This window comes from Brachypodium distachyon, chromosome 2, assembly GCF_000005505.3.
Source record: "Brachypodium distachyon strain Bd21 chromosome 2, Brachypodium_distachyon_v3.0, whole genome shotgun sequence".
Classification (NCBI taxonomy): domain Eukaryota; kingdom Viridiplantae; phylum Streptophyta; class Magnoliopsida; order Poales; family Poaceae; genus Brachypodium; species Brachypodium distachyon.
The window spans coordinates 7,207,388-7,234,279 of record NC_016132.3 but is presented as its reverse complement, the minus strand read 5'-3'; the positions used below and the strand labels follow the sequence as shown (position 1 = coordinate 7,234,279).

At 44.7% G+C, this 26,892-nt stretch overlaps 4 protein-coding genes across 4 annotated transcripts; all 4 read right to left on the bottom strand.

Moving 5' to 3' along the window:
* Window positions 1-239: 239 nt before the first annotated feature.
* On the bottom strand, window positions 240-3,188 carry LOC104582534 (zinc finger CCCH domain-containing protein 3). Its single transcript, XM_010232398.3, has 5 exons — window positions 2,964-3,188; window positions 2,781-2,863; window positions 2,494-2,572; window positions 1,817-1,912; window positions 240-1,332 (listed from the first exon to the last, which is right to left on the bottom strand). Exons 1-5 carry the CDS (start codon window positions 3,097-3,099, stop codon window positions 1,229-1,231), a joined length of 498 nt encoding a protein of 165 aa, XP_010230700.1. The 5' UTR covers window positions 3,100-3,188; the 3' UTR covers window positions 240-1,228.
* Window positions 3,189-4,672: 1,484 nt separating this feature from the next.
* LOC100836441 (serine--tRNA ligase) lies at window positions 4,673-12,125 on the bottom strand. The gene is made up of 10 exons (XM_003566334.4): window positions 11,883-12,125; window positions 11,724-11,794; window positions 11,469-11,630; window positions 11,015-11,120; window positions 6,413-6,606; window positions 5,900-6,003; window positions 5,648-5,831; window positions 5,371-5,550; window positions 5,042-5,263; window positions 4,673-4,956 (listed from the first exon to the last, which is right to left on the bottom strand). The coding sequence occupies exons 1-10, from the start codon at window positions 12,013-12,015 to the stop codon at window positions 4,942-4,944; spliced, it is 1,371 nt and encodes a 456-aa protein (XP_003566382.1). The 5' UTR covers window positions 12,016-12,125; the 3' UTR covers window positions 4,673-4,941.
* A 1-nt stretch (window position 12,126) lies between these two features.
* Window positions 12,127-12,878, bottom strand: LOC106865932 (zinc finger CCCH domain-containing protein 3-like). Its single transcript, XM_014897942.2, has 2 exons — window positions 12,488-12,878; window positions 12,127-12,387 (listed from the first exon to the last, which is right to left on the bottom strand). The coding sequence occupies exons 1-2, from the start codon at window positions 12,612-12,614 to the stop codon at window positions 12,164-12,166; spliced, it is 351 nt and encodes a 116-aa protein (XP_014753428.1). The 5' UTR covers window positions 12,615-12,878; the 3' UTR covers window positions 12,127-12,163.
* Window positions 12,879-13,022: 144 nt separating this feature from the next.
* Window positions 13,023-17,566, bottom strand: LOC100834299 (shaggy-related protein kinase alpha). Its single transcript, XM_003566332.4, has 13 exons — window positions 17,319-17,566; window positions 16,106-16,288; window positions 15,909-16,001; window positions 15,615-15,674; window positions 15,101-15,373; window positions 14,830-14,904; window positions 14,687-14,743; window positions 14,467-14,607; window positions 14,316-14,366; window positions 14,132-14,227; window positions 13,968-14,051; window positions 13,739-13,841; window positions 13,023-13,515 (listed from the first exon to the last, which is right to left on the bottom strand). The coding sequence occupies exons 2-13, from the start codon at window positions 16,214-16,216 to the stop codon at window positions 13,433-13,435; spliced, it is 1,227 nt and encodes a 408-aa protein (XP_003566380.1). The 5' UTR covers window positions 16,217-16,288; window positions 17,319-17,566; the 3' UTR covers window positions 13,023-13,432.
* Window positions 17,567-26,892: the final 9,326 nt, after the last annotated feature.

The following is a 26,892-nucleotide window of genomic DNA, read 5'->3' as shown; positions in this document are numbered from 1 at the left end:
TAGATTAGCCTAAATATTGGGTTCAGAAAGACATCGACCTTGATAACTGGCATGCTTTTGGCTAATGAAAGAAACTTCGATTGGTAAGAACATTGTAGACGTTCTTGTGAAAGCATTTCTTAGAAAATGGGCTGTCTTGGACCAGCAGTTCGTACGGCCAGAAGAGCTTTGTCAAGACGTATACTCAACTGGTCAATGCAGTGCACGAATCCAATGAACGGGCAAAGAATTTCATTAGGTAATAACAAGACGTTTACACGCCAAAACCATATGCAAGAAAGGAAAAGAAACAAAGTTCTTGTACAAGAGATAAAAGTTCTCCACCTAAAATCCCAACTAGAATGTTGGATGAACAAACACTTGACACGGTGAAAAGAGTTAGCAGTGTGTTTTCCACGATATCAGTACCAACCACACCCTAAATGGCTCACCTACAGTCTAACAAAACACAGCACAACAACCATAACCCAGACCATAACCTTTCTGTGATCGGACAGGAAGGAAAACAAAGTCCTCCCACCCAAAACAGATGTCTTGCACGAAATGCAAATTCACCTGAAACCAGTAAGAAAAAAACGCACAGCTCACTATATGTAGCTGCTGCTTGAGCATTGTTGCTGCCATCATTCCAAGTTCACCAGCCAGGCAGCAGCAGCAGTCTGCATTGATCAAAATCTATGGCTTCCCTGCTCCTTCTGCTGCGAGCAATTGTTGGTGTCTCCGACAAGGGGCTTCTCGGTGTCGAAGAGGCACCAGAGGAGGGAAAGCAGCCAGAGATGTTTTCCCCAAAGCATCTGGTGGCATACCAGGGATGCAGGAACCATGACGACAACATGGAAGAAGAACGGTGGCTGGTCACCTGCTTGCGATGGTCCCGGACTGACCGCCAATCAGCTTGGATGCAGATGATCTGAGCATATTCGGTCAGACAAGCATTTTTCAGATTAATAACTAGAGTGCCTGCAGTCTCCAATGAAGATGGCTTGCCCTGCATTCCAAATGTATTATGTGTCTATGATTTCCTAAAATAAAGTATTCTGTGTGAGAAAAGTTCCGTTGATTTCTTGGATAGCTAATACAAATGTTCAACATATCAGACCTATCTCACTCCCAGTAAAACCGTTTGCATATAGCAAGCAACCACTCATTGCGGGTGAAATTTCCTCCATTCATTTTATGATCAATGATTCTACATCATAAACGGATCGCATTTCAGAGAGAGGACACTTCAGCCCCAGTCGATAAAAGGAAGCGAAGGATGACCGCCATCAGGGGGAGGTTGCAGAGATGGAGGTAAGTTGCCCCAAGAAGTGTGCCCGCCTAGTATGTTCCCTGTGAAATGCCACAGAATGGAATACGTCATCATCAAAGGGAAGATAATTGAAGTGATCAAGTACGATCAAACATTTATGCTACCCTGTCAAGTGTTTGCGAAAAAGTTCTCATGAATAGTTTCCATGACTAGAGGAAGCTGACAACAGATTGAATGTTAAGTAAACCAAATTACTCAAGTACTTTAATATCTACTCATTATTGGTCACCGAAAGCACCAACAGACAGACGAATTGCCTCCAACCATTCAAAACAGCACCTAATTAGTTATTGGGAGGCACAAACAAATGGACCCACCAGCATGCAAAGGATTAGATACAATGATTGCACATCATGGGTTTTATACAGGCATGACAACTGACCAAAAAGAAAACATGATGAGCAGATAGATTTTCACATATCATAATTTTGTTATTAAGTGGTTGCCAGAAAATTTAATGGAGTATAATGTATGGCACCGACTCTCATTCAACAATCAGATCACCTGAGAAAGAACTTATTTCCGCTGCCTGGTATCCAACAATACTGGGTTGAGTCCCAAGAAAATTAGACTGTTGCACCATCACTCCAGTGACAGGCCCTGAATAGTATGTAAGGAAATTCAAAATATGAGGCCTACACAGGGACAAAATCCAATCATGAAGTATTGCTTTACGCCTTTACCATGTAAAAATAAAATGTTCGGTATTTAAGCACTATGATGTAGCAATAGCTAATTAGATATATGATAGTTACAATACATCTCCAAAAAAAAAGTAGTCTCAAATTCTAACAATTCGAGCATAACTCGCTTAATACCCTTCCTATCTACACTCCATGGAAGAAAGAATAGTAGTCTATGAGGCTACAGGTACATCCAAACAAATTTTATGTGCATAGAACTATGCCTCCTGTGATAAAGAAAAAAGCATGTGAAGAAACAAGTACTATTGCTTGAATTCTACACAAGTGTAACAAAAAACCCAAAGCGAGACAGTTATCCACCAGACAACCCAATATGGACTCACTTAAGAAATCAAGTTTAGCACTGCGAAGCAAGTGTTTAGGATATGCCAAGTTGCATCCGACTGTAGATACATCTTGTAAACATATGAATGAAGCACCGACCTCTAACCCATAGTACCAAAATATAAGAAAGAGAGGACATGAAAGCAAACTCACCAGACGGAGCTGATGCTGGGTTAACAGCATGTGGCTTCGGATGGAAGTACCTGCATGAATCCCCAAACTTGCATGTGCCCTGCAACATCATCAAGAAGCAAACTAAACAAGAGTGCATTGAGCAACGGAAGTATTTGGAGAGGAACGGTGATTGCTTGAAAATGGGAACGAAGGGAGAATTCCACAAAACGCTGCGCATATACAGTTGGCCACATGGGATACCGTAGCTAAAACTGGCAGTCAACACAAGGTGATGAGTAAGAATTGAGAAGCAATCCGGAACACACCGTGCGGACGAAGTGGTTGCAGACACCTTTGCCGAGGATCGCAGCGTCGTGCTGGAGGAAGGGAGAAGCGCCGCCGATGGACTCTGCCGAAGAAGACGGTTTAGGTTTTAGGACTGAGAAGAGCGGGCGTCGCCAAGCTGTTCGAGGGAATGCGCGACAGATACAGGCAACGAGGGGACGCACCTTGGCGGCGGACGGAATCGTACCAGAGGGCGCGGGCGCGGTGGTGCTGCGCGCCCTGCAGGTGGCGCCTGCGAGCGGCGGCGGTGTCCTGGAACTCCTTGTCGCAATAGTCGCAGTAGTACTTGCCCAACGGCATCTTCCGCGTCTGCCCTTTTCTTCCTCCGCTTCTCTCCCTCCTTTGGCGTCTCTGCCTTCTTCACTCGTTTGCGATCAGGAATTTTGCAAGAATCTTATGGGAGCTTTTGCGAGCGATTTACTCCCACATTTTCGCAGATATTTGAGATAACAATTTAACCAACAACTTTATTGAAAAAAAATGTAATTTACTCCTTCCGTCCCATATTAAGTGACTTTCTATGTCCGAAGCCTGATCCGGAATGAGCGCCGGAGACCGAATACGAGCGCCTGGTGCGAGGACGACCCGGAGGAGTTCCCCGGCTTTCGCCTCGCCCAGCACGCCAGCCAGGAGGAGGCAGAGCAGCGCCGCCGTCTCGGCTACACCGCCACGGAGGCCGACATCCAAGCCTGGCTCGAGGACGAGGCGGCGAAGGAGAAGGCAGCGACGGCGACGAAGGTGAAACCGGAGCCCGGCGTCATCGTCCTTGACGACGACTTCAACTTCGACAACGATAGCAGCAACGACGACTTCTGGATCAGAAGCCTCGACGACTAGGATTTTAGTATAATTTCTTTAAAATTTTGTAAATTTTCGCAAATTTCAATGAAATGTCGCCGGGCTTAATGAAATATCGCCTGTTTTGATGAATTTTCGCCAAAATAGAATTTTAGTATTGGGGGCGGGCTGGATAGCGACGAGCCCTGAAAGGCCGGGCACCAATGGGCGGGACGAGTGGAGATACTTTTATATCCCAAACCAGATAGTAAAGTTTACCAGGAATCCAGGATTGGCAGGATAGTGTGTAATTCCATATCCAGATTAATTTATTTTGAAATAAAAAGGAAAAGGTAAGTCGAATTCAAATGTGACTGGGGCAGAAGCACATGCTATCCTGCTGCAAAGACAGGGGTCTGAAAGCTATCCAAATGTAACTGGCTGGAATAAATTCAAGGGCTACAGTAACATCGAGCAGTGAAAGCCTGGAGCATGGAGAAACAGCCTTATCTGACAGACTAGTAAATCTGTAGCACGTTTTGCGTGTAGATAACACAAGGGTAAATTATCCGATGCATGAACAAAGATCAAACTGGAGTGACGGTAATGGCTTTGCGCAGTGGCACAATCATCGCAACCTTTCCAACCTTGCCTGGCATCGATGCACCTCTCAGGTGGCGGTGGCAGCGCATTGACACCTGGGGTTGAGGGGAGTCTTGGGCATTTATTTTTTACCGCAAAAATACCTCTTTTATTCATTTGAAAACAAGAGTTACATTCTCCGAGCAGCTGAGCTAATTCATGGGCAACCCTATTTGATTCACGGCAACAACATCCATCGAGTCGGAATTGATCAGGACGCGAGAACAGCCAGCTAAGACTGCTAGTTCCAAGCCAATCTTTACAGCATAAGCTTCAGCGGCGCAACGAAGTCCATCTTCCAATTGCTACTCCATCTTCCAATTGCTACTCAGCGGCTTCGACATCAGCAATGAGAGTCTTGGGCATTTTTATTTCTCCTTTGTAGCTCATGGCCTTTCTGTCCCACAAGTGCCATTGCTACTCAGGTAATTTGTTGTGATATATGCACATCAGATCATTGAACAAATAAATTAAGTTTTCAACATTGTACACTTTTACAGTGGTGCTCTATAATCAATCAATTAGTGTAACACGAAAATTATCATAACCACTAATATTTCTTGTAAATTGTGTGCAAATATCCTTGATTGCAATCATGTTGTAACCAAAGCAACCAAAATGGACACCTAAACTTTAACATCATGATCATGCTACAAACGAACAACAGTTTAATAAAAGGATGCATCATTAGCCGCCTGACGGAAATATCACCCCTCTTACAGCTCAAGCAGCATTTCCCTGACAGGGAGGACAAAAAGGAAAACTCAGACTATGGATTAATATATTGTCCTAAAAAACAGAAAAAGTAGAAGCACGGAAATACCTTAGGTTTAGACTTAGTGGGCTTGGAGTCAGCAGCTTGTTTGCTATCAAGAGGTTTCTTGAAAGGAAGAAAGTCTATTCCACCCATGAATGGTCGCAGTGCCTTCGGCACTTCAACACCATCCTCCTTCTGGTAGTTCTCCAGAATACAGCAAAGGGTCCTCTCAGTTGCAGTCAGCGTAGAATTCAACATATGAACAAACTGCTTGGATTGCTCATCATTCTGCAATTTTAACAAATATAGGTGGTGATAACTGATCAGACATTTTGATCCAGAGTAGCAGAAATAAAGCAGAGTCATACCAGCACACAGTTGAAACAAAATCATACCTTTTTCTGGCCAAAGCCTATTCCAAGCCTCCTTGCTTGATAGTCTGTGCAATTTGAACAGGACACTAATTCTCTGTAGGTTTTGGATGCAGGGAACCATGCTTCCAAATCATACTTCTTAGCTGCAGCATCATTAAGAGCACCAGACACAATAGATACAAGTTGATATGGTAGACCAATCTGCAAGATGGACATCACAGAAATGTTTAAGACATGTCAGGAAGACAAAGTGTAAGATACAAACATGGTGTTAGTTGGCAAAGCTTCCGATATGTACCTCCTTATAAAAATCTTCTGAATTTTTAATCATTTCTTCATGCAGTTCCCAGGAATTATTGTCATTTGGACTTGTAACACAGAACTGTTCGATCTTCTCAAACTGGTGGACTCTGAATATGCCAGCTGTGTCCCTCCCGTGGGAACCAGCTTCTTTCCGGAAGCAGGTTGAGTACCCAGCATATCTAAATGGGCAAAAGTTACGATCTTATTACTAGTGCAAATTGACCACCTAAAGTTAGGCATTACCCACCTAATTGGCAAATCAGCAGGATAAATCCGGTCACCTAGATGGTAAGCACACAGTGGTTGCTCGGATGTAGCTATGAGATACTTTTCCTCTCCATCTCCCGTTACCTGTAAAATGCAAATAATGTTCATAGACATATTATTACAGTATATGTTGGACCTAATAAAAAATTGTCTAGTTCAAATCCAACAAATATTTTTTAGGAACTAGATTATGATGCAATCAGAGTATTGACTAGTGTTGATTCAACAATGAAGTGGCCAAAACTGTACATATTATGTTTGCTAGAATTGGAAGGTTACTTAGCTGAGAAACATTACCAACCAGCCCAAGACATAACTTTCATAAAACTGGGTGTTGCTTACCACAAAGCTGCGAACACAGAATGGAAAATCGGCAAGAAGAAAATATGCTACCATACCACAAAAAAGCTTTGGAAAAACATGGTCTAAACAAGTGCAAGTAAAATTGCTGAATAACACCATCATATGGAAGGGAACACCTCTTTGGTCTTACTTTGTAAAGCTCCTCATCAAATTGGGCCAACTGGGCACATCTTCCCATAGTTTCCTTTCTCATGAAAAAAGGAGTTTGCATTGGAGTGTAGCCTCGTATACCCAGGAACGCTAGCCCAAAATTTATCAACGCCATATTCAGGAGGACACCATTACCCTTCAAAAAGTAACCTCTTCCACCAGCTACATCAGCACCTGTGAAAATTGAATAGGCAACAAAGTATTTGAGGTAACTTAAAACTTTAATGAACTTGTGCTATCATGGCAAAAAAAAAGACGCTTGCTAATTTAATTGAAAACGATTCTTCACAAGTTCAATGGAGCATGTAGATGCAAACATAAAAGATTGCTACTAAAGTTGATTATATGTAGCGGAATGACGTTATCCATCCCATATTGTCGAGGTGATGTACCAACTTTCTTAAGCATGTCTACGACTGCAAGAGGGAAGAAAATGCAGCAATGTCCTCTATCAACTATCCAGGAAGGGAACAAACAGTAGTAATAAAGGACAATAGTTTGTGCGGCACAGAAGTACTGGAGTCAAGATTGCTGATACAGGAGTGGTAGTTGAAACCAGAATTTTCTATCAATGAACAGAATACTATAGTCTAGCTAAGACATTTTGCCAAATCAGTCATCAAGAACAGCACACCAGCAGTGCGCATAGGCATATAGAATTCGGCGGGCAGTGCTGATTATTAAAACTTCATCAAGGACAAAGCCTGTGTTAGGTAAGCTATTGACAGTTGCCATTCTCCCCAAGTTCTCTACTACTATAAACACACAGTTTACCCATCCCTCACCGTCGGATCTAAATTCTATCAACGTCTCAGATCATTCCCACCGAGACCGAACGTCTCTTCCTTCGCCCTCTGCCTACTCACGAGATCCACTCGCCGCCGCTGCCGCTGATCTACCTGCCACTGCAATCGGAGCTGCTGCCGCTGCTCCTCCCACAGCCCCGCCGGCCCTCACTTCCTCCAACTGCTGTGGGACCCCTCCCATCCCTCCGAATCCACGCATCACAAGAAAAAACAAAAACGGCCATCTCATGCTCTCCAACCGCTGCGCCTCCACTTCTCCCCCTCTTCATGTCGCCGGCGCCCCTCTCATACCTTGCTCCGGCCGCCGCACCTCCTCATCCCCCCCCCCCCCACTACACCTGCTGCGCCTCCCCCTCATCGTCTCCGCCGGCGGTGTGCTGCAGAACCGATTCACCCCCTCAGATTGTCTGCCAGTTTGGATCCAAGGTATTCCGCAGCGCCGGCCTTGGGGGCAAAGACAGTTGCAAGACCGGCAGCAGGTTCGTATACCTTCTCGCGCTGGACTTTTCTGATATTTTAATATTTTTTCTCAAATCTGACGTTTTCTGATGGGCGGGGCCCACTTTACAGGCTGACATGGCATGCCATGCTGGACTTTGGGGGTCAAACAGACCGGTCCGGTCCAGTCTGGCAACACAAGCCTATACACAAAAACAAAACAAAACACGGCATCTGGAGCTATACAGCAGCATTCAGCATATTGTTTTCTTCAAGACATAGACAACCACAAACACGGAGCCTACTGCAGCAATTCTTTCTTCAGCATTTGCAGTTCCCTCGAAATCTCATACACCTTTTCCTCCTCGGTTCTTTCTGGCAGCAGCCAGCCACAGGGATAACCCCAGGACGCTTTTCTCACCCACAGAAGAATTGCCGGTGTTTCACAAAGCCCTAAATCAAGAGTACATTCAGCACAAATTGAACACTGCAAGAGCACGATTTAAGCACTGGAAACCCCAAAATCCTAAAAAATCCCCAAATCACCAATGGAATCCACAAATCGCTCGAGCACAGGGAAAGGAAGAGGGAAGGGGGCAGATGTTTGGCCGGCGACTTCATCCGCGCCATCCGCGAGCGGGCTCTTGCTCCCCAGCGACTTCGTCCGTGCCTTCCTCCCACGCCAGGCAGCCACCGCCTAACCCTAGACCTAACCTGATCGACAGCGAGAGAGAGAGAGAGAGAGAGAGAGAGAGACGAGCGAGGGAGAGAGATGAGCGACCTGGTGCGCGAACGCCTGATTTGCTGGATGCCGTCGGGCCCAAATCGTGGCCCAACCGGAGCCTGAACAGAACCGAACCAGAGCCTGCCCCGGTCCGGTTCGACTCCAAAGTCCAGCGTGGCACGCCACGTCAACCTGATAAGTGGGCCCCATCCCTCAGAAAATTTCAGATTTGGGGAAAAAATAATAAAAGGGGCAATCAGTGGCAAAGGTTTGGTTAAATGGGGTATAATTTTGAAAATTCCCTTAAATGGGGTAGATTGTGTGAAAAAAATTGAAAGAGGGGGTAAAAAATGGAATTCACTCGATTAATTAAGATATCAGCTGATCTGTAAGCAACCAATGGTTGTGCCATGGATTTCTTTATTCCTGTCCATCTCACAAGAGAATTGTTTCCTGATTAATTCAGGTTAATCCAATGGTTTTCTTGCTTAATGGTTTTGAATGGTCATAAGGAAGAGCTTTCATCAGTTTCTAACAGCAAGTTTGGGCTGCTCGACATTTGACTGATAAGAAAACAGTTCTGGAATTATCTATACTCCAAAATCCAAATCCTTTCTTCTCCTAGAGATAATTGATGCTATAGATATGGAGTATACCTTTATCTATTATTATTATTCTATTGTTTTCTTGCTAGACCAAGTTCTGAAATTTTGTTATGGAAACCGATGCCATGGTTGATTGGTTGGTGATGTGTTAGCCACTTGATCCTATCAAATACATATCTGTTTTAAATTCAGTTAGCCTGAGTCTTTGGGTTGTTCAGTCAATATTATTTATGGAGGTGTCAGATATACATATATGCCTATATATATATATATATGCCTATATATATATATATATATATATGCCTATATATATATTATCTTTCCTGCTTTACACTTATGTACCATTTTAGCAATAAATAAACTTGTATAATATGTACCTTTCCTTAAGATATTTCTATTATTTTTCCTGCCACACTTTTGTAGTCTGTATGTAACTCATCTTCATTTTTGTAGTGTCGTGGCAAGTTTATTGATTCCGGTAATTTCTCCCCGTAGTTGTTTCCCATGTTGAAATATGATTGATCTTTTGATCCCATTTTCGTTGCACATACTCATCATAAACAAACGGGCGGATGACTGGTAGTCTTGCATTTTGGAGTTTCTCAAGATCCATCTACAATTGGGATTTTAGCTTCTTCGATGTCATGGTCTTACATATTCATTGGTTTAGTTTCAGATTTATTGATGATTGTGACAGTTGCATCAAGATTTCATCTGACTTGCTCCTGCATTGAGGTTTCCTTTTCACCTCAAAAATTGATTTAGAGGTCTACATGAATTACAGGATTCCTGATTATTATTTTTCACCTCACGGTTCCAATAGTTATTGTTGGTACTATGTACTATATATATGCACCTGGAGAATATCGTGTTAAAGTATGACTTCTTTGTTTAAAATGAATGACATAGAATCTGATTTAGGATTCAGGGATAAGCCCCCTTTATAGCAGGACAGGTTTGAAAGGAATTCATTTGAATACCTGCAGGATTTATGAAAAAAAAATATTGTTCTTTTGCATGATGTGGTTCTGTGAACTGTCATAGCAAATCCAAAAAGGTCCTAAGTTTCTGGAGAGAGGGTTACATTTTTGGGGGGTTTGTAGGGAAACCCAGAGTCCCAGACTACAGAGTTCTTTGCCACATTGAGCTTGCCCGAGAAGATCACTTCCCACCAGGCAAGGTATTGCACTGATTGCAAGTACTAGAAGCGGCTTGAGGTTTTATTGTAAAGTATTAACCGGCACCAATTGCTTTATAGATCACACAGGCAATGCTGGAGCAATTGGTCAATTTGCAACTGGAATTGGAAATACTGATACAGGTTTTGTGATGGAAACTGGGAAGGCTCTCCTCAGGGTATGGAAACTGGCGTATCATGTATGATGATCAAATCAAAAGTGTAGATCCTTTGATAGAAATTTGAAATTAGTTTGAATATTTATGTGCATTATGTGCGGTAATCACCATATATAGGAAGCAAATGCACGGGCATTATAATCATTTGAACTATAAGCCACAAGCAATATAATCATTTGTGAACTATACTGATTTTTTTATCAGTGTTTATATATAATTGATTTGTTGTTCCGTTGCAATGCACGGGCATTGTACTAGCCTGAACAAAGGTTGTTGTGTTACAGATAGGCATCACAAAATCACAGGCGGTATCAGAATGACAAAATAAGTACTCCCTCCTTTTCAGCTTATTAGGCACATCTCAAAAATCCAATTTCAGTTTGTAAGCCCATTTGCTTTGGGAATAGGCAAAGCTAGTTACATCTACACTAATTTGTGTGTAATTTTGGTTCCCAATGTGGAACCAACCAATACATGAAGGAGAGGTGTCAATGCATGCTGCATTAATGCTTGGCCTAGCACTTAACTAGGTGCTCCTTGGCTATTGTAATTTGGAATATGTAATAGAACATTTAATCAAACTTGAACCGAGCTATCCCAGTATAGTGAGGAAGTATTCAGCCAACGTAGTAGAATGTATTTTCAGCACGTACCCTTTTCCAGAGCTACAATGTCAAGCATTAAGCAAAGATCAACATGATTCTTCAAGTTCCCCTCCAACCTCCTTTCTCCCCATGTCCGTACAATAGCGTTGTTTGCCTGCGAGAAGGAACTATTAGATCGCTTGAGCTCAGCTTATTACAGCTACGTGAAGCAAATCTCAGCAGGCAACACTTCAAGAATTGGACCTAGTCATCCAAAAAGGCATGCCCAGTTGGTCACAATCAAAATCAACACTTGTATTACTATAGTATATATAGTACCTAAAAGGCAATAGGAACTCTGATAGCAGAAACAGGAGGGCGAGAATTAGGTTGAATTGAAGCTAGTAGTTCTACGACTTATGCATCCCAAACAAACAATTACTTACACGCTGGTATTATCAAACCAATAATCACTTATTTATCTCCAGAATCACGAAACCTAACGCTTGCGCTTTCAACATACCTCGTCGTTGCTGACGGGCACAGATTCATGCACCAAGTTGCCAATGGCGACGAGCTTGGCATCGAGGGTGCTCTTGGCATCTTGCACCTCCGTCTCCTTGGCGGCCAATCTGCTCTTAATCTCTTCTGTGCTCTGTATCAGCTCCGTAGCATCCTGCTTTTTCTGCAAAGGGCATTGTCGACCGTCAAATGCAAATCCAAAGTACGGCAGAGGTACAAAACGAAAGCCAAGCAAAGCAAAGCAACGCGAACGTACGGCCTTGAGCTTCCCGATCTCCTTGCTGGTTTTGTTCAGCTCCTGCCGGATCTTGTCAAGCTCGAACTGCCCTGCAGCGATAAAAATCCTGGGGGTAACGGACTGCGGATTGGGGAGGTTTTTTAAGGGGGGAGGGGGCCGGAGAGGAGGAGCTCTTACTCTGGCGCCACTCCTCGTCGAGCACGATGACCTCGTCAACGAGCTCGACGGAGGCGAAGCGGCTGCGCTGCGAATTGCGTACAAGGTCAGGATCGCCGCCCTTCTCCTTGCGGAAGAGGTTGATGTCGAGCATCTTCTCGTCCGACGGCGGCTACGAGCGGCGGCGGCGGCGTGGAGGAACCGAGGAAGGGTCCGTTTGAGAGACGCTTGTGTGAGCCAAACGGGGCACTAATCCTGGCCATCGGTTCCCGCAAAAAAAAAATCCTGGCCATCGGGCCTAGTTATTTCGGGCCGGCCAGAGGCACGCAAAAAAAAGCACGGCCCATAGAATCTGGCCGTTGCTCGGCACTGAACAGCACGAGGGCACGAGAAATCGGCACGGTTATTCGATCTCCGGTGGTTCCCTCGTTTCTAACAGCCGATTTGGCGTCATACATCTTGCAGACGCCTTTGCCGAGGATCGCAGCGTCGGGCTGGAGGAAGGGAGAAGCGCAGCCGATGGACTCTGCCGAAAAAGACGGGTTAAGTTTTAGGACTGAGAACAGCGGGCGTCGCCAAGGTGTTCGAGGGATTGTGCGACAGACACAGGCAACGAGGGGGCGCACCTTGGCGGCGGACGGAGTCGTACCAAAGGGCACAGGCGCGGTGGTGCTGCGCGCCCTGGAGGTGGCGCCTGCGAGCGGCGGCGGTGTCCTGGAACTCCTTGTCACAGTAGTACTTCCCCAATGGCATCTCGGCATCTCCCGCGTCTGCTCCATTCTTCCTCCGCTTCTCTCCCTCCTTTGGCGTCTATGCCTTCTTCCCTGCCTCTGCTGTACTACTCGTTTGCGATCGGGAATTTTGCAACAATTTTCACAATTTTATGGGAGCTTTTGCGAGCGATTATGCGGATTGTCCAGTCACTCTTATTTCAGTCACTGCTGAATAACCATGCCGAAAAAGACAATTGTAGATCTAAAAAAAAGACAAATACGGCAATCTTTATGAAAGAGCAAACATATATATTTTTAATTATAAACAACACAAAACAGTACTTTCTCTGAATGAAGTTGAACGAAACTGGTCTGCAATATTATAACAGACATTAAGAGGAAAACAAATCATTTCACATTGCAAAGCTCGACACGGTACGAGGCAACATGAACTAAATAGCATCACTATATAGTGATATAGTGGTAACAAGTAGCATTCCATAACACAATTTAAAAGCCGAAAGCAGTCTGACAGTCAAGAAACTAGGAAAATCAACGAGGATCCACGCATGGATCCACTACCATAAATACATTCATACTGCTCTAGAACATATTACAGATCAGCTATGGCAATCTCATTTCTCAAGTGGGTTAGGAGGGGGGTTGAGCCGGCTACATGTCAAGTTCACATCCAAACATACTACTACTCAGCTACACAGGTCAACAGAGTGGTCATACAAGAACGAAACTTCACATCTTCAACAACCATCAGTGTATCACAATCGCTTGCTGCCCAACCAACATCCCAGGGGAAACACCACACTTGTCATAGAAATTTCAAGTCATGAGGCGGGCGATTCACAATCCTGCATGCGAGCACTGCTTTCTCGCATGCTCTGGGATCAATTTGGCCACAATATCAACTGGGGTTCCTTTCAGTTCTGCGAAGAAACAACAAATGGGGGATAAGATAAGGGCTGGTGGCATCCAAAGACAGTGGCTTAGCAACTTTAAGTCTACACACGATTACAGAATGCTTTTTACATGAAAAATCAGTAACCATGGAACTAATAACTATTGATCTAAGCCACCATAACACAGGGAACCATAGGATTACCATAGTGAAAATAGGCAGGAGAAGTGTTGCCCTGTTACTGAACATACCGTTAGGTTTGAAGTTGAAAAGAGGTGGTAGAAAGCGGCCATTTGGAAGGCGGGTATTCGGGTCCCGAAGCTCATCAAAGAAGGGGTGAATAAGTGCCTCCACCTGGACAACATAGTTGACCATAATGTTAGTAAAATATGCAGTTCCAAAGATTAATGCAAGACTAGTTCATTGATCTAGTATTTGTGTGTTCCAATCATGTAATGTGCATTTGTTTGATGTACTTACAGCAGTGCATCTTAGGTTGGGTGAGTACTGGAGGAGCCGAGAGACAAGATCAACAGCTTCTGGGGGCATCCTTTTATGAAATACCTAAATATTTGCATATCCTTTAGTCAGCTGATAAAAACCAATTCCTAACGATATAAAACCTGCACTAGATCGATTTGCACCTTGTGCCATGGGTGTGCTTTAATCTGTGGGAATTTGAACTCCGTGTAATTTGGGTTCATGCATTTAATCTCTTCCCTTGTAGGGGTACCAAGGACCTGCAACAAACGATCAAATTCAAGGTGAGATTCATGCCGGGAGAGTCAATAGGACAATAAATTGCTAAGCACAAGAACTGGTAGCTACCTTGATGATTTCAACAAGCTGGTCTACTCCACTTTCACCAGGAAACAGAGGCTGTCCAATAAAATGACCATGTAAGCCAGCATGATCTCAAACAATATGTCAAGTTATGGAGGACTGGCTTCAAGATGCACATAAAACAGAGGCTGCTTACCTGCCCTAACATAAGCTCAGCAAGAACACATCCAGCAGACCAAATGTCAATGGCCGTAGTGTACTCAGTGGCACCAAATATGAGCTCTGGAGCCCTATAGTATCGGGAGCAAATGTACGATATGTTTGGTTCTCCTTTGACCTACAAATTAGCGCGCAGATAAGGTTAGGTACTTAGATAAAACTATAAATGTGTACTTACTTGACTATCTTGTTCTTACCAGAACTTTTGCGCTCCCAAAGTCACATAGTTTGAGCTGATGGGTATGTGGGTTTACCTGTCGTTAAAGTTAAGAAAATCAATTTAGAGAGACATGTAATTGGTGCTTGAGAACAGCACATCATGAGTATTATTTCAGCATACCAGAAGATTTTGTGGCTTGATATCTCTGTGGCAAACTCCAATGCTGCCATGAATGTAAGCCAGTGCCCTGCATATCTGTCCATCACAATAAATATTGGATTAAATTCATGAAATAAAAAAACGAGCTTGATACAGAGCTATCAAAGGCTATTATTGAAAGCAGTTTGGATTTATTATTTGAACAACAGAACATGCTAGGTCAGTATCAGCAGCATACGTATATTAGAGTGTCACGAATAGTAATCCAAATGGAACATAAATAAAATATTACCTGGTACGTGTACAGCTTCACATAGATAAGTGGCATGCGCTGGTTCATCTTGTTGTAATGCTTCACAACACGATGAACAGTCTCAGGCACATACTCCAGAACCAAGTTTAGATATAGTTCATCCTTCTCAGTTGTAGAAAAGAAACAATGCTTCAGAGCTACAACATTTGGGTGGTCAAGAAGGCGCATGGTTTGCAGCTCACGATTCTTGTAGCGCTTATCCTGAAGAACCTTCTTTATAGCAACAGTTTCACCTGTCTCCAAACATTTAGCCTGCAGAAAGGTCAAAATAAAATTGAACATTAGAAGAAATCTATATGTCCGCACATAGAAGTATTCAAGTATAATGGTAGGCGCAAGAAAATTTTGTTAAGGTCCTATAGAGTACCAAAATAAATAGACAGTCGGCTCAAGACAGGAATGCACAAATGCAGTTAGGAGCAGATTCATGAAATGAAATAAGAGAGTTAGCTACCTAGTAAACACAAATCAGCTTGAAGTTGTTGCAACTAACCTGAAAGACAATCCCAAATGATCCTTGACCTACAATACGTTCAGCCATGTAGCTCACAGTCTGCATCCAACACGCACATGTTATTATAATGAAAATACGCCACATCAATTGTAAAGTACAATTAACTAGTTCAAAAATTGTTGCGTTTGAAGAGATTGGCAATAAGGCAGGCATTTAGGACATTTGGCATGCCAGAATTATGTGTTGGCTTTCTAATTATTTCATCCTGCTTGCAGACAAACACATAAGAACAAAAGACTGCTAATCCCAATCAAATGGAACATCAAGTAGTACCTGTTTCGGTTGACCATTTCTGCCACCAGTAGTTGTGACAATAATGTGACCAGTTTCTGTCCCCTTGCCATTAATAATAGTCGCTTCCACTTCCTGCATATATCATTCGATACAATATGTTATGACTTAAGTCATTATATTCTCGAAGAAATACAGAACAGATTGCATTATACACATCCGAATAGAACTTATCTGACCTTATCATCTCTTATCTTCAAATCATTCATTTGATCGGGTAACTTCTCCACACCCATGCTGGTACTGCTACTGTTCTTCTGCCCGGACGGAACTATGCCTACTGAAGCCATCTCTTCCGCAAGCCAAGAGACGCCAAGTCAGCTGTGCATCAAATCACAGAAGCTGTGGATCTTTTGACGCACCTGCGATCCCAGCGACGACAAACATCAGTCACATGAATAACAACAAAATCTAGGACGAACACATCAAATGCACCGACAACTAATAAGCAGTGCTGGAACACCTAATGTGCCCAACTGGTATTTAGCTTGACCGCTGAGCCTTCGCAACCATGACTTTCAGGCAAACAGTTTTCCCCTTCAAAATTTGCAATGCCTAGCTGAAACTAAAAGAAGACGGCAGATGCTGCCATTAAGACAGCAAATTTGCCTAACTGAAGCTAAAAAGAAAAGGGAACCTATCCAGATTTAGGCGTCACTCTTTTGCTTTACGATGCTAGTATTCTGTATCCGTTTACGGGGGTGGCTTCCAATCATTTCAGCAGCCCTCAAACAAAAGGGAAAGGACTAAACCAATTTAAAAATTGGGTACGATATGACGGCATAAATGATCTATATGTAGCAACGAATACCAGAAACACTTCAGTACTCCGGTGTCCCATAGGAATGCTTCCTGCTGACTGACCAGTAAACGCAGGCACAAATCCAGAGCAAACGCAGCAGCATCACTCCGATGCCCGTGGCCATGGGGGCATGCAGAGGAGATTCGCAATGTTGTCGTGCTGCTGGTGGCGGGATTTCCCGATGTTAGCCGCCGCGTAGCTTTTTTTTTTTTACCTCTTGTAAGCCGTTCAGCCTCGATGTCTTGTGCCAATCGTTTTAATACTTGCAAGATGCGGACGGACGGGGAGAGTAATCCCTCCATAATCGAACAAAGTCGAGAGCCTCGGGAAACCTAGCTAATTCGCGAGAAACGCTCGCGCAAATCCGACAGAGGAGCACGAGATGGCCACGGTTTTCATCAGGAAAAATCGCAGATCCTAGGGGATACTCCCGAGTCCCGAACCATCAACCAAGGATGCACGAAGAACACAACCACGAACGCGTCTATGTTCGTGGATTACACAAAACCCCAGCGGAGGAAGAAACAAACACCGAACCCAGCAACGAAATCCAAATCGAAGAACAGGAACAGATGCGCGACGATTCATACCTCCTCCTCCGCCACAGAAATCCCCGGATTCTCCCCCTGCAAGATTCGCTTCCCTCTGTATGGCAAGCGTCTCTCCCGGCTCCCGGCTGCTATGGCCTTCCCCTTTCCTCTCCTCTCTCTACTCTAGCTCCTCTCCCCCGTCTGCCCCTTTTGGTTGTCGGGACGCAACGCGGTGGTACTCTACCACAAGTCCTACCACCATGCCAAGGCGGACGCAGCTGCCGAAATGATTTGTGCCTGCCCGCCTGCTGCTGCCGAGGGCAGTCAAAGCCAACCCACCATCACCACAAGAAAACGCGCCGCACCACCGGCGCGCACCCCCGACCCCCCACGGACAGGTGGGCCAGCCTGTTCCTCGTAGACCCACCTGTCGGTGACGCGGGGCCGTAGAAGCCCGGGTCCGGCGCGTGGGAGCCCGTGATCGATCCGTCCCTCTTGGGGTTTGGTTGGCCACGCCTTTTGACCGGTCAAATCCGCGGGGCCCGCTGCCTGGACTGGACTGCCGCGGCGGGTTTCTCGCCTGCTAATCACTGGGCACCTGCTTTAGCCGCTCCCACTGACGGCTGGACCAGGACGGCATGAGGCCCACGCTACAGCGAGGGGACGTGACCGGGACGCGTGATGGGCGGCGTGTGCGGACAAGGTTGTTTATCTTTCTTTTCTTTTTATTTCCCTCACTTCTTTTCACTGCACCAGTAGTCACCAGAGGACCCAAAGATTCGAGCAGAGGTTGCGGGAGAATTGACCAGGCTACCCCTACCCTCACTGGGTTGGATTGGGTTTGGTTTAGATCTGGCTTGGGTTTCAGTTTGAATTAGATGCAGGCAGGTGAAAAAGGGTGAACAGAGTGGCACCAGGGCAGGGACAGGAAGGGAGAGGAAAGGAGAACTAGCGCAGCGGGCAACAGCGGGAGCGGGTCAGGGAGCCGAGCCCAACATGTGGCTCTGCGGCAGCGAGGCGTGGGTGATGTTTTTTCCCTGGACCGCATAGATCGGGGACGGCCAAGTGCGACGTGTAACTGTGGGAGTACGCGTGGTTCCGGATTTTTCAAATTCACCGGCGAATCTGGCCTCGACAGCGAGGAGGGCCGGGGATGAAACCCAACCGGATGGATTTTGTGGTCACTCATGTGAGGCTGACAGATGCTCCGTCGTGAGGCCATGTTTTACCGATTCTGTTTACTTGCTCGTTTTCAGTGGATCGCGTGGTAGTAAAAGCACGGGACGGAGGTTCCTGTAGCATGTGGACTATGCAAGTCCAATTGTTTACACGGTAGACGCGCATCGACAAGTAAAGACGTGTTTCGTAAGAACGACGAAATGCTTGGTATGGGATGATTGGTTACAGTAGTCTTCAGTTCAGAGGACCTGGGACAAAACGTCGTAGAAAGTTCGGATGGTTCTGCCTCAAAACGTTAACCAGCGACCCTAATCAACAAATTGTCTTTGCTTGGGTGATTCCAGAAACACAGAAATGTAAACCGAAACATAGGATTGTGATCTCGCTCACTCAAGTAGTCCCTCCTATTCATAAAAAATGTCGTCCGTTTTATGGATCGGAAGGACTACTATTTTTTCTCGACATTTTTTGGTTGTGCCATATGTAAAGCAAACTGAAACGTACCAAGAGACCTTAGTTAACAAAGAAATCTATGTAATCTAGTGAATGAATGTCCAGGGCAAAGTAAATCATGGTCCAAGAAATAAGTACCTCAAGTATAAAAACTGTCCAGATTTGAATCCGTCAAAATTTCCTATCAAAGAAGTCCTTGTAACTGGGATATAGTTGCATTTCACTTCCTTTATATGTGGAGTAGTTCTAACTTTCGAGGGCAAAGTTCTGTCGCCATGGACTACATTTAAGTTCAAATTAGCTTGGGTTTCTGAAGTTTGCCAAATTGGCAAATGGACCATTGAAATGTTTTCCGTTGCCATTGTACATAGTTTCCATTGTATGATGAAGCAAAAGCATCATGTCTTTGTAAAGAGCATTGTTAATAACTTCAAAAAAAATTAAGATGGTAGGATTATAAAATATACCCCATCTTTTTTCACAAAGTTTGACGTATTTGGTTATGTTAAGACAAGGCTTTGACCGAAAATTACTTTATTAATATGTGTTTCTAAACTTTATATCAATATATTCACTCTCAAAAGTTCTTGATGATAATTATGGTTTCCTATCATAATAATTACATATTAATAAAGTTATTTGTTATTAGAATGTTGTCTTAATGCAACCAAATACGTCAACCTTTGTGAAAATGAGGGGAGGAACATTTTTGGATATTTTTCCAGGAAACGGTTACAGCTGGATGGGTAAACATGATATCACATTACATTTATTAAAAACAAACTTCTGACTTTTTCCCAGTGAGATTCATGTCACCGTGCATGTTTGTTTGATGAGAGGGTGAATCCACGGATCCAGAAAGTCAAATCTCTGACAATTTTAAATATAAATTTCATGATTCATGAAATATATCTTATATAGATGACCTATTTGCCGAAGGGTGGCTACTAAGAACATCCACAGTCTTTAAGCTGGGACCTTCAATCCATCTCTATTCTTACATCAAACTTTTCAATGTATAGATACAATTGATGTCTCTAAGGTGGTCCCTACCATCAAGTGAATAGCGTTTTAGAGGTTATCTTAGGACTTCGGTGCTTTAAAGTCTCACAAGTGGGCTCCATAATAACTTTAGTCTTGAAGGTTGCCTTCAAGGTAAAAGGTGACTCTAAGCTTAGAGGTAGCTAGAAAAAGGTGCAATGGCTTAGAAACATCTATAGAGGCAGTTTTCCCGATTTGTGGATGCCCTAAAGGCTGAAGCATCAATGGTTGGCATTGCTTGTTTCTAGATGAGACATGCTATTTTTTCATAAAACACTCGCCACATATATACACCATTTTTTTTGTAATGTCACGAAAATTGAAATCTAAATTTGATCGACAAGCTGAAAAAAGGGCACATTCAATTGTGAATAGCAGCTTATTCGAACTGCGACACAAATTTGGCACCTCACAATTATCAAAGTTGAACTTGTAGTTTTCTAATCTCTGAAGCATTTGATTAATTTGAAATTCCAATTTCTTGGCATAGTAGATAGATACATGTTTTATTGCAGTCGGCTGCGAGACTATCCAAGCGGGTTGATGGCTTCAACGACGGACGTGGACACAAGCACACCACATGCATCTATAACTACACCAAATTTCAATTTTGTTATACAACTTCGGATAGGCAAAAAAACTCAATGCTATAGCTGTAACGACCTGAATTCACATCCTAGTTTGTATCAGCTAAAAACTATTGTGAATTCCCGACATTGTAGACGTTGATGATTCATACATCGTCATTCTTACATATACATATTGTCGACAACCAATGCATGTAGGTTTGAGCCCACGGATAATAACCCTACTGCTTCCTTGTGCTACGTATTGATGGCCAGATAAATTACACGTCGAGGCTACCCTATATGAGATCTATAATTGGCGAGGGGCGAGCGTGTACGTTGCGATTCAATTGTGCGTGTGACCTCCATTGGATATGTAATTTCCTATGCAAAGTCCTCCGACTTCTTATATAGACGTAGAGTGTCATCCTGTCCGATATGGACTGCTCTATAAGTAGGTTCCGTGTCGTCCATAGATACATGGATGGATTTCCTTAATCCGAGGGATTTAGGAGACTATGCAGCCGTTTCCGTATTGGCTTGGAGTCGTTTTACGGATGGTGTAATAGGAGTACATGTATAATGTCACCATATATATACCAATAGTGATCCTAAATTTAGTACTAGTACATGCAAGTTAGCAATTGTGTCGTGCCAAGCAAGAGTTGTTTAGGCCGGCACTCATTTGTATTGGGCGCCTAGGTAGAACTTGCTGAAACATCCAAATCCGAGTGCTCCTGTAATGGTCGGCCATTTAACACGTGCCAGAAACAATCAGAACTCCTTGGTGGTTTCCGACCGGCGCCTACTACGTCAACCAATCCGTCAATGCAGAAGTATTCATTCATCTGGAGTATCTCTCCTGCCGTACCGTGGAGGCCTGGCTCCAGGACGTGCCAACTGCCAACGAAAATCCTACTGGCACGCGCTGACCGGCCGCTGCCGCGTGCCGGCTCAAACTCAACTCGACCAAGAAGAAGCCTTAATCGGCCTGTCGCCGATTGGCAACTTTCCCAGGCACGGAAACGGAATGGATCACTTCAAAAAACGTGGCTAAGCCGCCTCGTTTTGTGGTCGTAGTTTAGCGTCGTCATGCATGTAGACATGTACTCAAGGTGTGTATAGCCGACGGAATGCAGACATGCAGTAGTTGGTGCTGCTAGCTAGTCCTTGTATAGCATTTGACAGGGTCAGAGGAAGCCTGACAAGAAACTGCACACAAGGTGTATATATACTTTTCGCGAGTTGGTGCGTAGGTGCAGACGCCAACTTTGCTCGTGAATTAAAAGAGACCATGTCCCGGTCGAGAAACTGATTGACGGGAAACAGTCGTTTGGACGGTACCGAGCCGAGTGGAGTATTTGGCTTTGCCGGCCCACTTGGTCGGTCGAGTTTATGATGTTTTGGACAGCTTAATTACGACAGGTGAAACTGAAATGCGCGATGGCCCACGGCTCAGCATGGACCCCACCAATGGATTTGGACTTTAGGGCTGACGAGACCTGGGCCACCTGCCTGTGACACGCGCCAAGAAACAAGGTTTAATTAGCTCATCTTGGGTGGGTTCATGGATAAGACCGCCTCCCACCCATGTAGCGCCGGGCAGGTTAGGAGTGGCCTCAAAATCTAATTAAGGCCTACTCATCCAATCATCACGAGAGCTCATGATGACACTGGAGCTTAATCGCCTCAAACCGCTCAAAACTCCAAAGCAAGAGCGTCCTAGGCAGGCGCTCCGGCGACCCGTCACGACACAGACTGACAGGCAGGTCCCCACGGCCAATGGGACCCACATGTCATACACAAAAGGAAAAAAGGCTTTGAGTTCCAGTAGCTGCTTTGCTGGGGGTGACCGCGAGGAGGCGCGGTTTTCGAGGCCGGTCAGTCGGGTCAACCCGTGGTTAGCGTTGGCGTTTTCAATCCGGCGTCTCGGGCGTCGGGCGGCCATTCTGGCCTCTAGATTCGGCGACAGCGCCCTGGATCGCTGCGTGCAGTGTCTCTCCCCCTCCGCGGCTCCGCCCGTCGCCTGGTGGCGTCGCGCGCCATCGAATCATTCGTGCCACGCGCGACGGACAAACAATCCGCGCGGTCAGCATGGGCGCGACACGCAGGAACCCGGCCCCTTTCTAGATTTGGTTCCGTTATCCGCTAGTACTAACAATAACGCGCTGCCGACATCCACTTTGCCGTTCTGCACCGGCGCCTGAGTAATTTGGAAGTTGACGAGAGTAAACGTACGTCGGGGGATTGTTGTTTGATTGGCTTTTATATCTCAGGCTGCTGCTAATGCGAGCGCTAACTCGGGCCTAAAACAACAGTGACCCCGTGGTCCTCCTGTTGTTTATGTGTGTCGCGTGCATGCATGGGGCCATGGGAGAGAACGGCGTCGCAACCACTGGTGCTTACCATGTGGCCATGGCGCCGGGTGACCACGATGGTCCATCAATAGATTGAACGGGCTTCCAGTCATAAGGCGTCCGATCCTGATGCGTCTGCAGTGTCATCGTCGTCCTAGTCGTGTTACGTGTGTAAAACTGTGTCCGGTTGTAGTCTTGTGGCCATTGCTGCTGCTAATTGTCCTCTTCAGACTGCTTTTTTTTTTGAGGGGTCCTCTTCAGACTGCTGGTTGCTTAATTTTTCACAAGTGACAACTCGCTGCCATGGGCCGCCTTTTGGTATCATCATGCGGCTTGCTTAGATCTACTTCGTCCTGTTTTCTGTTTTCATGGGCCGAGTCAGGTTCTTCTGCGGTGGAAGGCAGTTAGGCAAGGCCCAGGAAGAACGTCGAGCCTAATAATGAAATTTGGAACGTGCTTGGGCTTGCGACTTGCGCTCCATTTGGAGCAGGAATTTTTATTCAAACCTAAATTAAGGTGTGAAAATACCTGAGCTGATATTATTGCGAGGACCTCGAGTTAGTTTTAATTTTATAAATTTTAATATTTAGAACCTTCAATGATTTAAGCTGCCCACAACCACAAGTTGCCAGGATGTCAGAATTAAGTGTTTTCAGAAAGAATAAATTTCACAAAATCACGGCTTTTGGAACAATCGTTTCACCGAGTCTCAGTTTTCGCTATTTTTTTCGCGGAACCACACATTTCCGGACAGTCTCAAGTAGCCCAAAATAGGGTTTAAGCCCGTTTGACATGATTCTTTACATGTGGGCCCCATGTGTCAGGTGTCAGGTCGGCGTAAATCCAACATTAGCCTGCGTCTTACTCTGTGTGTCAGGTCGGGTTTACGTCGAGGTGGCACGTTACATGTGGGGCCTTCCTGTAAGGAATATTATCAAACCGGTTTAAACTTCTGTTTTGGTATACTTAAGAGTTGAGACATATTGCCCGAAAATGTGTTGTTCTGCGGACAAATAAACGAAAACTAGGGCTCGGTGAGATGACTGTCCAAAAATATGGTTTTGTGAAATTGTTTTGTCAAATTTACTTTTTTATTTATTGAATTTGTTTATTTATAGAATTCGATTTTTACCACAGTGCGCATCCGCAGTGTTTTGTACTGACGTGTAGTCGTGGATCGCAGCCATCCGACATGCAACAATTAACATGCATGGTCAGGGTTAGGGGTATCTCAAAGTGCCGCCCAGCTAGCTAGTTGCATGCCAGCGAGGCGCGCCGCGGGCTAACCGTTCTGTTAAATTTTGCACCATAGAAGAGAAAAGAAAGAAACAAACGAAACAAGGGATTCCAGACGAGCGAGCGGAGCCCTGAGCAGCAGTAGTAAATGCGGTCTACACCGTGCTCCAACGGCCGGCCGGGCCAACATATGCCAGGTAACATCGTCTGTCGAGCTACTAGCGGCGTACATGCTATTGCGTACGGTACATGCAAATCACTGCATATCTGTATTGTCCGAGATCGCTTTGCTCCAACGCTTGGTTCTGAAAAACTCGTCGAGCTTAATTACGGGTAAGAAGACATGGTAATTGATCTCGGGCGAACGAACACCTCTTTTTATTCTATTCCAATCTTGTTCGGTTTCAAAAAAGAGAGGAAGAAACCAAACTTCTTCTTCTTTTTTGCGGGATGGAAGAATCCAATCTTGACGTTGCTATTTCTGTAAGCACATGGAGTAAGTACAGTAGATGAAATGAATTGCCTGGGCCTACCAAGTTCAGGATAATTACCATGGCATGCTGAGAAATTATGCGTTGGGGGAAACATAAAGCCGTGCAGAAATTGAAGCGATCAGTTGTGACAGACTCAAATATCGTTGAACCGAGGGAAGTGGTAGTGTACTGCATAGCAACCTGTCCACATTTACTGCTGTAGCGTGGGTGGGCGAGTACAGCAAGCAGAAATGACAACGACCAGGATGCGTTCTCTGCCAGTGGGCCGGAGGGAGCCCCATGAGTCCATGACGCTAGCCAGTGAGTTGAGTACAGTACGTAGCTCCAGCTCCGTTTCAAAATCTTGCAGAAATTAACGAAAGCAGGTAATTTCTGTTGAAGTATAAGTGGATTGTCCCTGTCCGTTCCATCAGATTGGTCTTTTTGGTTGCGATGGCTAGAACATGAAGCTTTTCATGATATCAAAGCCAAGAGGTCTCGTGTTCGAGACCCGGTTAGCGCAATTAAAATTGCAGCCCACTTTCGGTTCATGTTTAGACCTGAGGGAGCCACACGTGAGGAGGAGTGTTAAAGCGTGTTAAAGTAGAAGAGCAAGATTAATAACTATAGCCTGCTGCTGGTTGTAAGCTTTGCCATGTCATCTTTAAGTAATATAATAACTAGCATGTATAATAAGTTGGGTATAAGAAACACTATTTTATTAATAGCAGGTCCACATTACGGTCTCACGGGGTGCCTAGGAGCACGTGTTGCAGCTGGCTACTAGTTAACAGCCCACTTCTCTTCTCTCTCCTCTTCTTTTTCCTCCAACTAAACACCAATATAGTATTTAAATTGTTGTAGCTAGCTTATAGCTCACTATTATTCTTGCTTTAAGTGTATTGTCTTTGCCCTTTCCATCAGATCGGTCTTTTGGTTGAATCTCTTCGATCTCGAGGGACGAGTGAGTGAGGGCAGAGGCGGTTGGCCGGTGAGAAATTTTTAATTAAGGCCAGCTGTTCATCCACTTTACTTCTACTGGCGAGCTAGCTACTAGTACTTGAAGATCTCCTCTTCCGGCCTCCTCCATTGGTCGCCACCTTTTCTTTCCTGATCGTGCGATCCACAGCTCCAGCTCGTTCCCTGATCGATCCATTGGCAAAGGCGCGAGTTAACTAAATCCGGTTTACAGATGGCCGGTAGGCGCATGCATATGTGCTAGCTAGCGCGCGTGACTCCATCGTGTGCCATAAAGTCGTCGCGTCATCTTTATGTGTGCCACTGCATGCTCCGCGGAATCAAGTGAGTACCAGTACAAAAGATCCACCGACGTACTGTGATCAGAGCAGTCATGTTTTGATGGAGATGCGAATATATATCGTTCAAATAAGATCGAATGAGAGGTTGATCTTTTTGACCTTCAAGCGTTAGCGAAGGTTTTGACCGAGATAACAAGTGGATTAACCGAATGACGTGTAGTAGCAAAGACGGTCTTGTTGGTGTGCACTGTTATATAATCCGCTCGAGCTCTCTGGCTAGGAGTAGTAATCAATTAAGAGACCAACAAATTAATGCACCAGAAAGAATCTACGCCGTGACGAACAGTTCGATCGCCGCCATGCATTTTTCTAAGGAACATGCATGGAGAGCTGGCGATATGCGTAAAATACCTCGGCAATTTTTCGAGCTTCAAAATGAGGGGTTTTGGTAGAAGGAGTATGATGGTAGTGCCCTGTTCCTCAGGGCATGTCGCCCATGCTCATGATGTTTCGAGCTTCAAAATGTCGCCTACCACGAGTCCACCATCTTTAAACCAAAAACTACATGGGGGTATGGGGCCGGTCGATGGATCGACGATCGGGTGTGGTATGAATGAACAGTGCCAGCAGTACGTACCATCTTGTGTTTTTATTCCTAAGAAGCACAAAGTCAAATTTAGCACAAACAACAGCAATGATGATTTGGGTGGAGTCACCAAATGAAAGCACTTTACTGCAGCTCAGTCCTTTCAAGCTCGGCCGAATTTATGGTAAGTAGCTAGTGCTATTAAAATTGGATCGATCTCTTGACATGACTAACTAAGGATTATATATGCGGAACCAGGCATGCAAGCTAAGGTATATATCTGAATTTATCCATTAAATACCACATTTGTTTACCCAACCCCAAGACTGTTCGTTGTTGGCGAGCAAGCGGGTTTATATTTTACTGTATATTAGTAATTAATAATATGTGCAGCAACTGTCGTAGTCGTCCGAGGTCTGACCAACAAAAATGCACCTACTCTACTTAATTCGAACAATAAACCCTTAACCCTTAGTGTATGTTT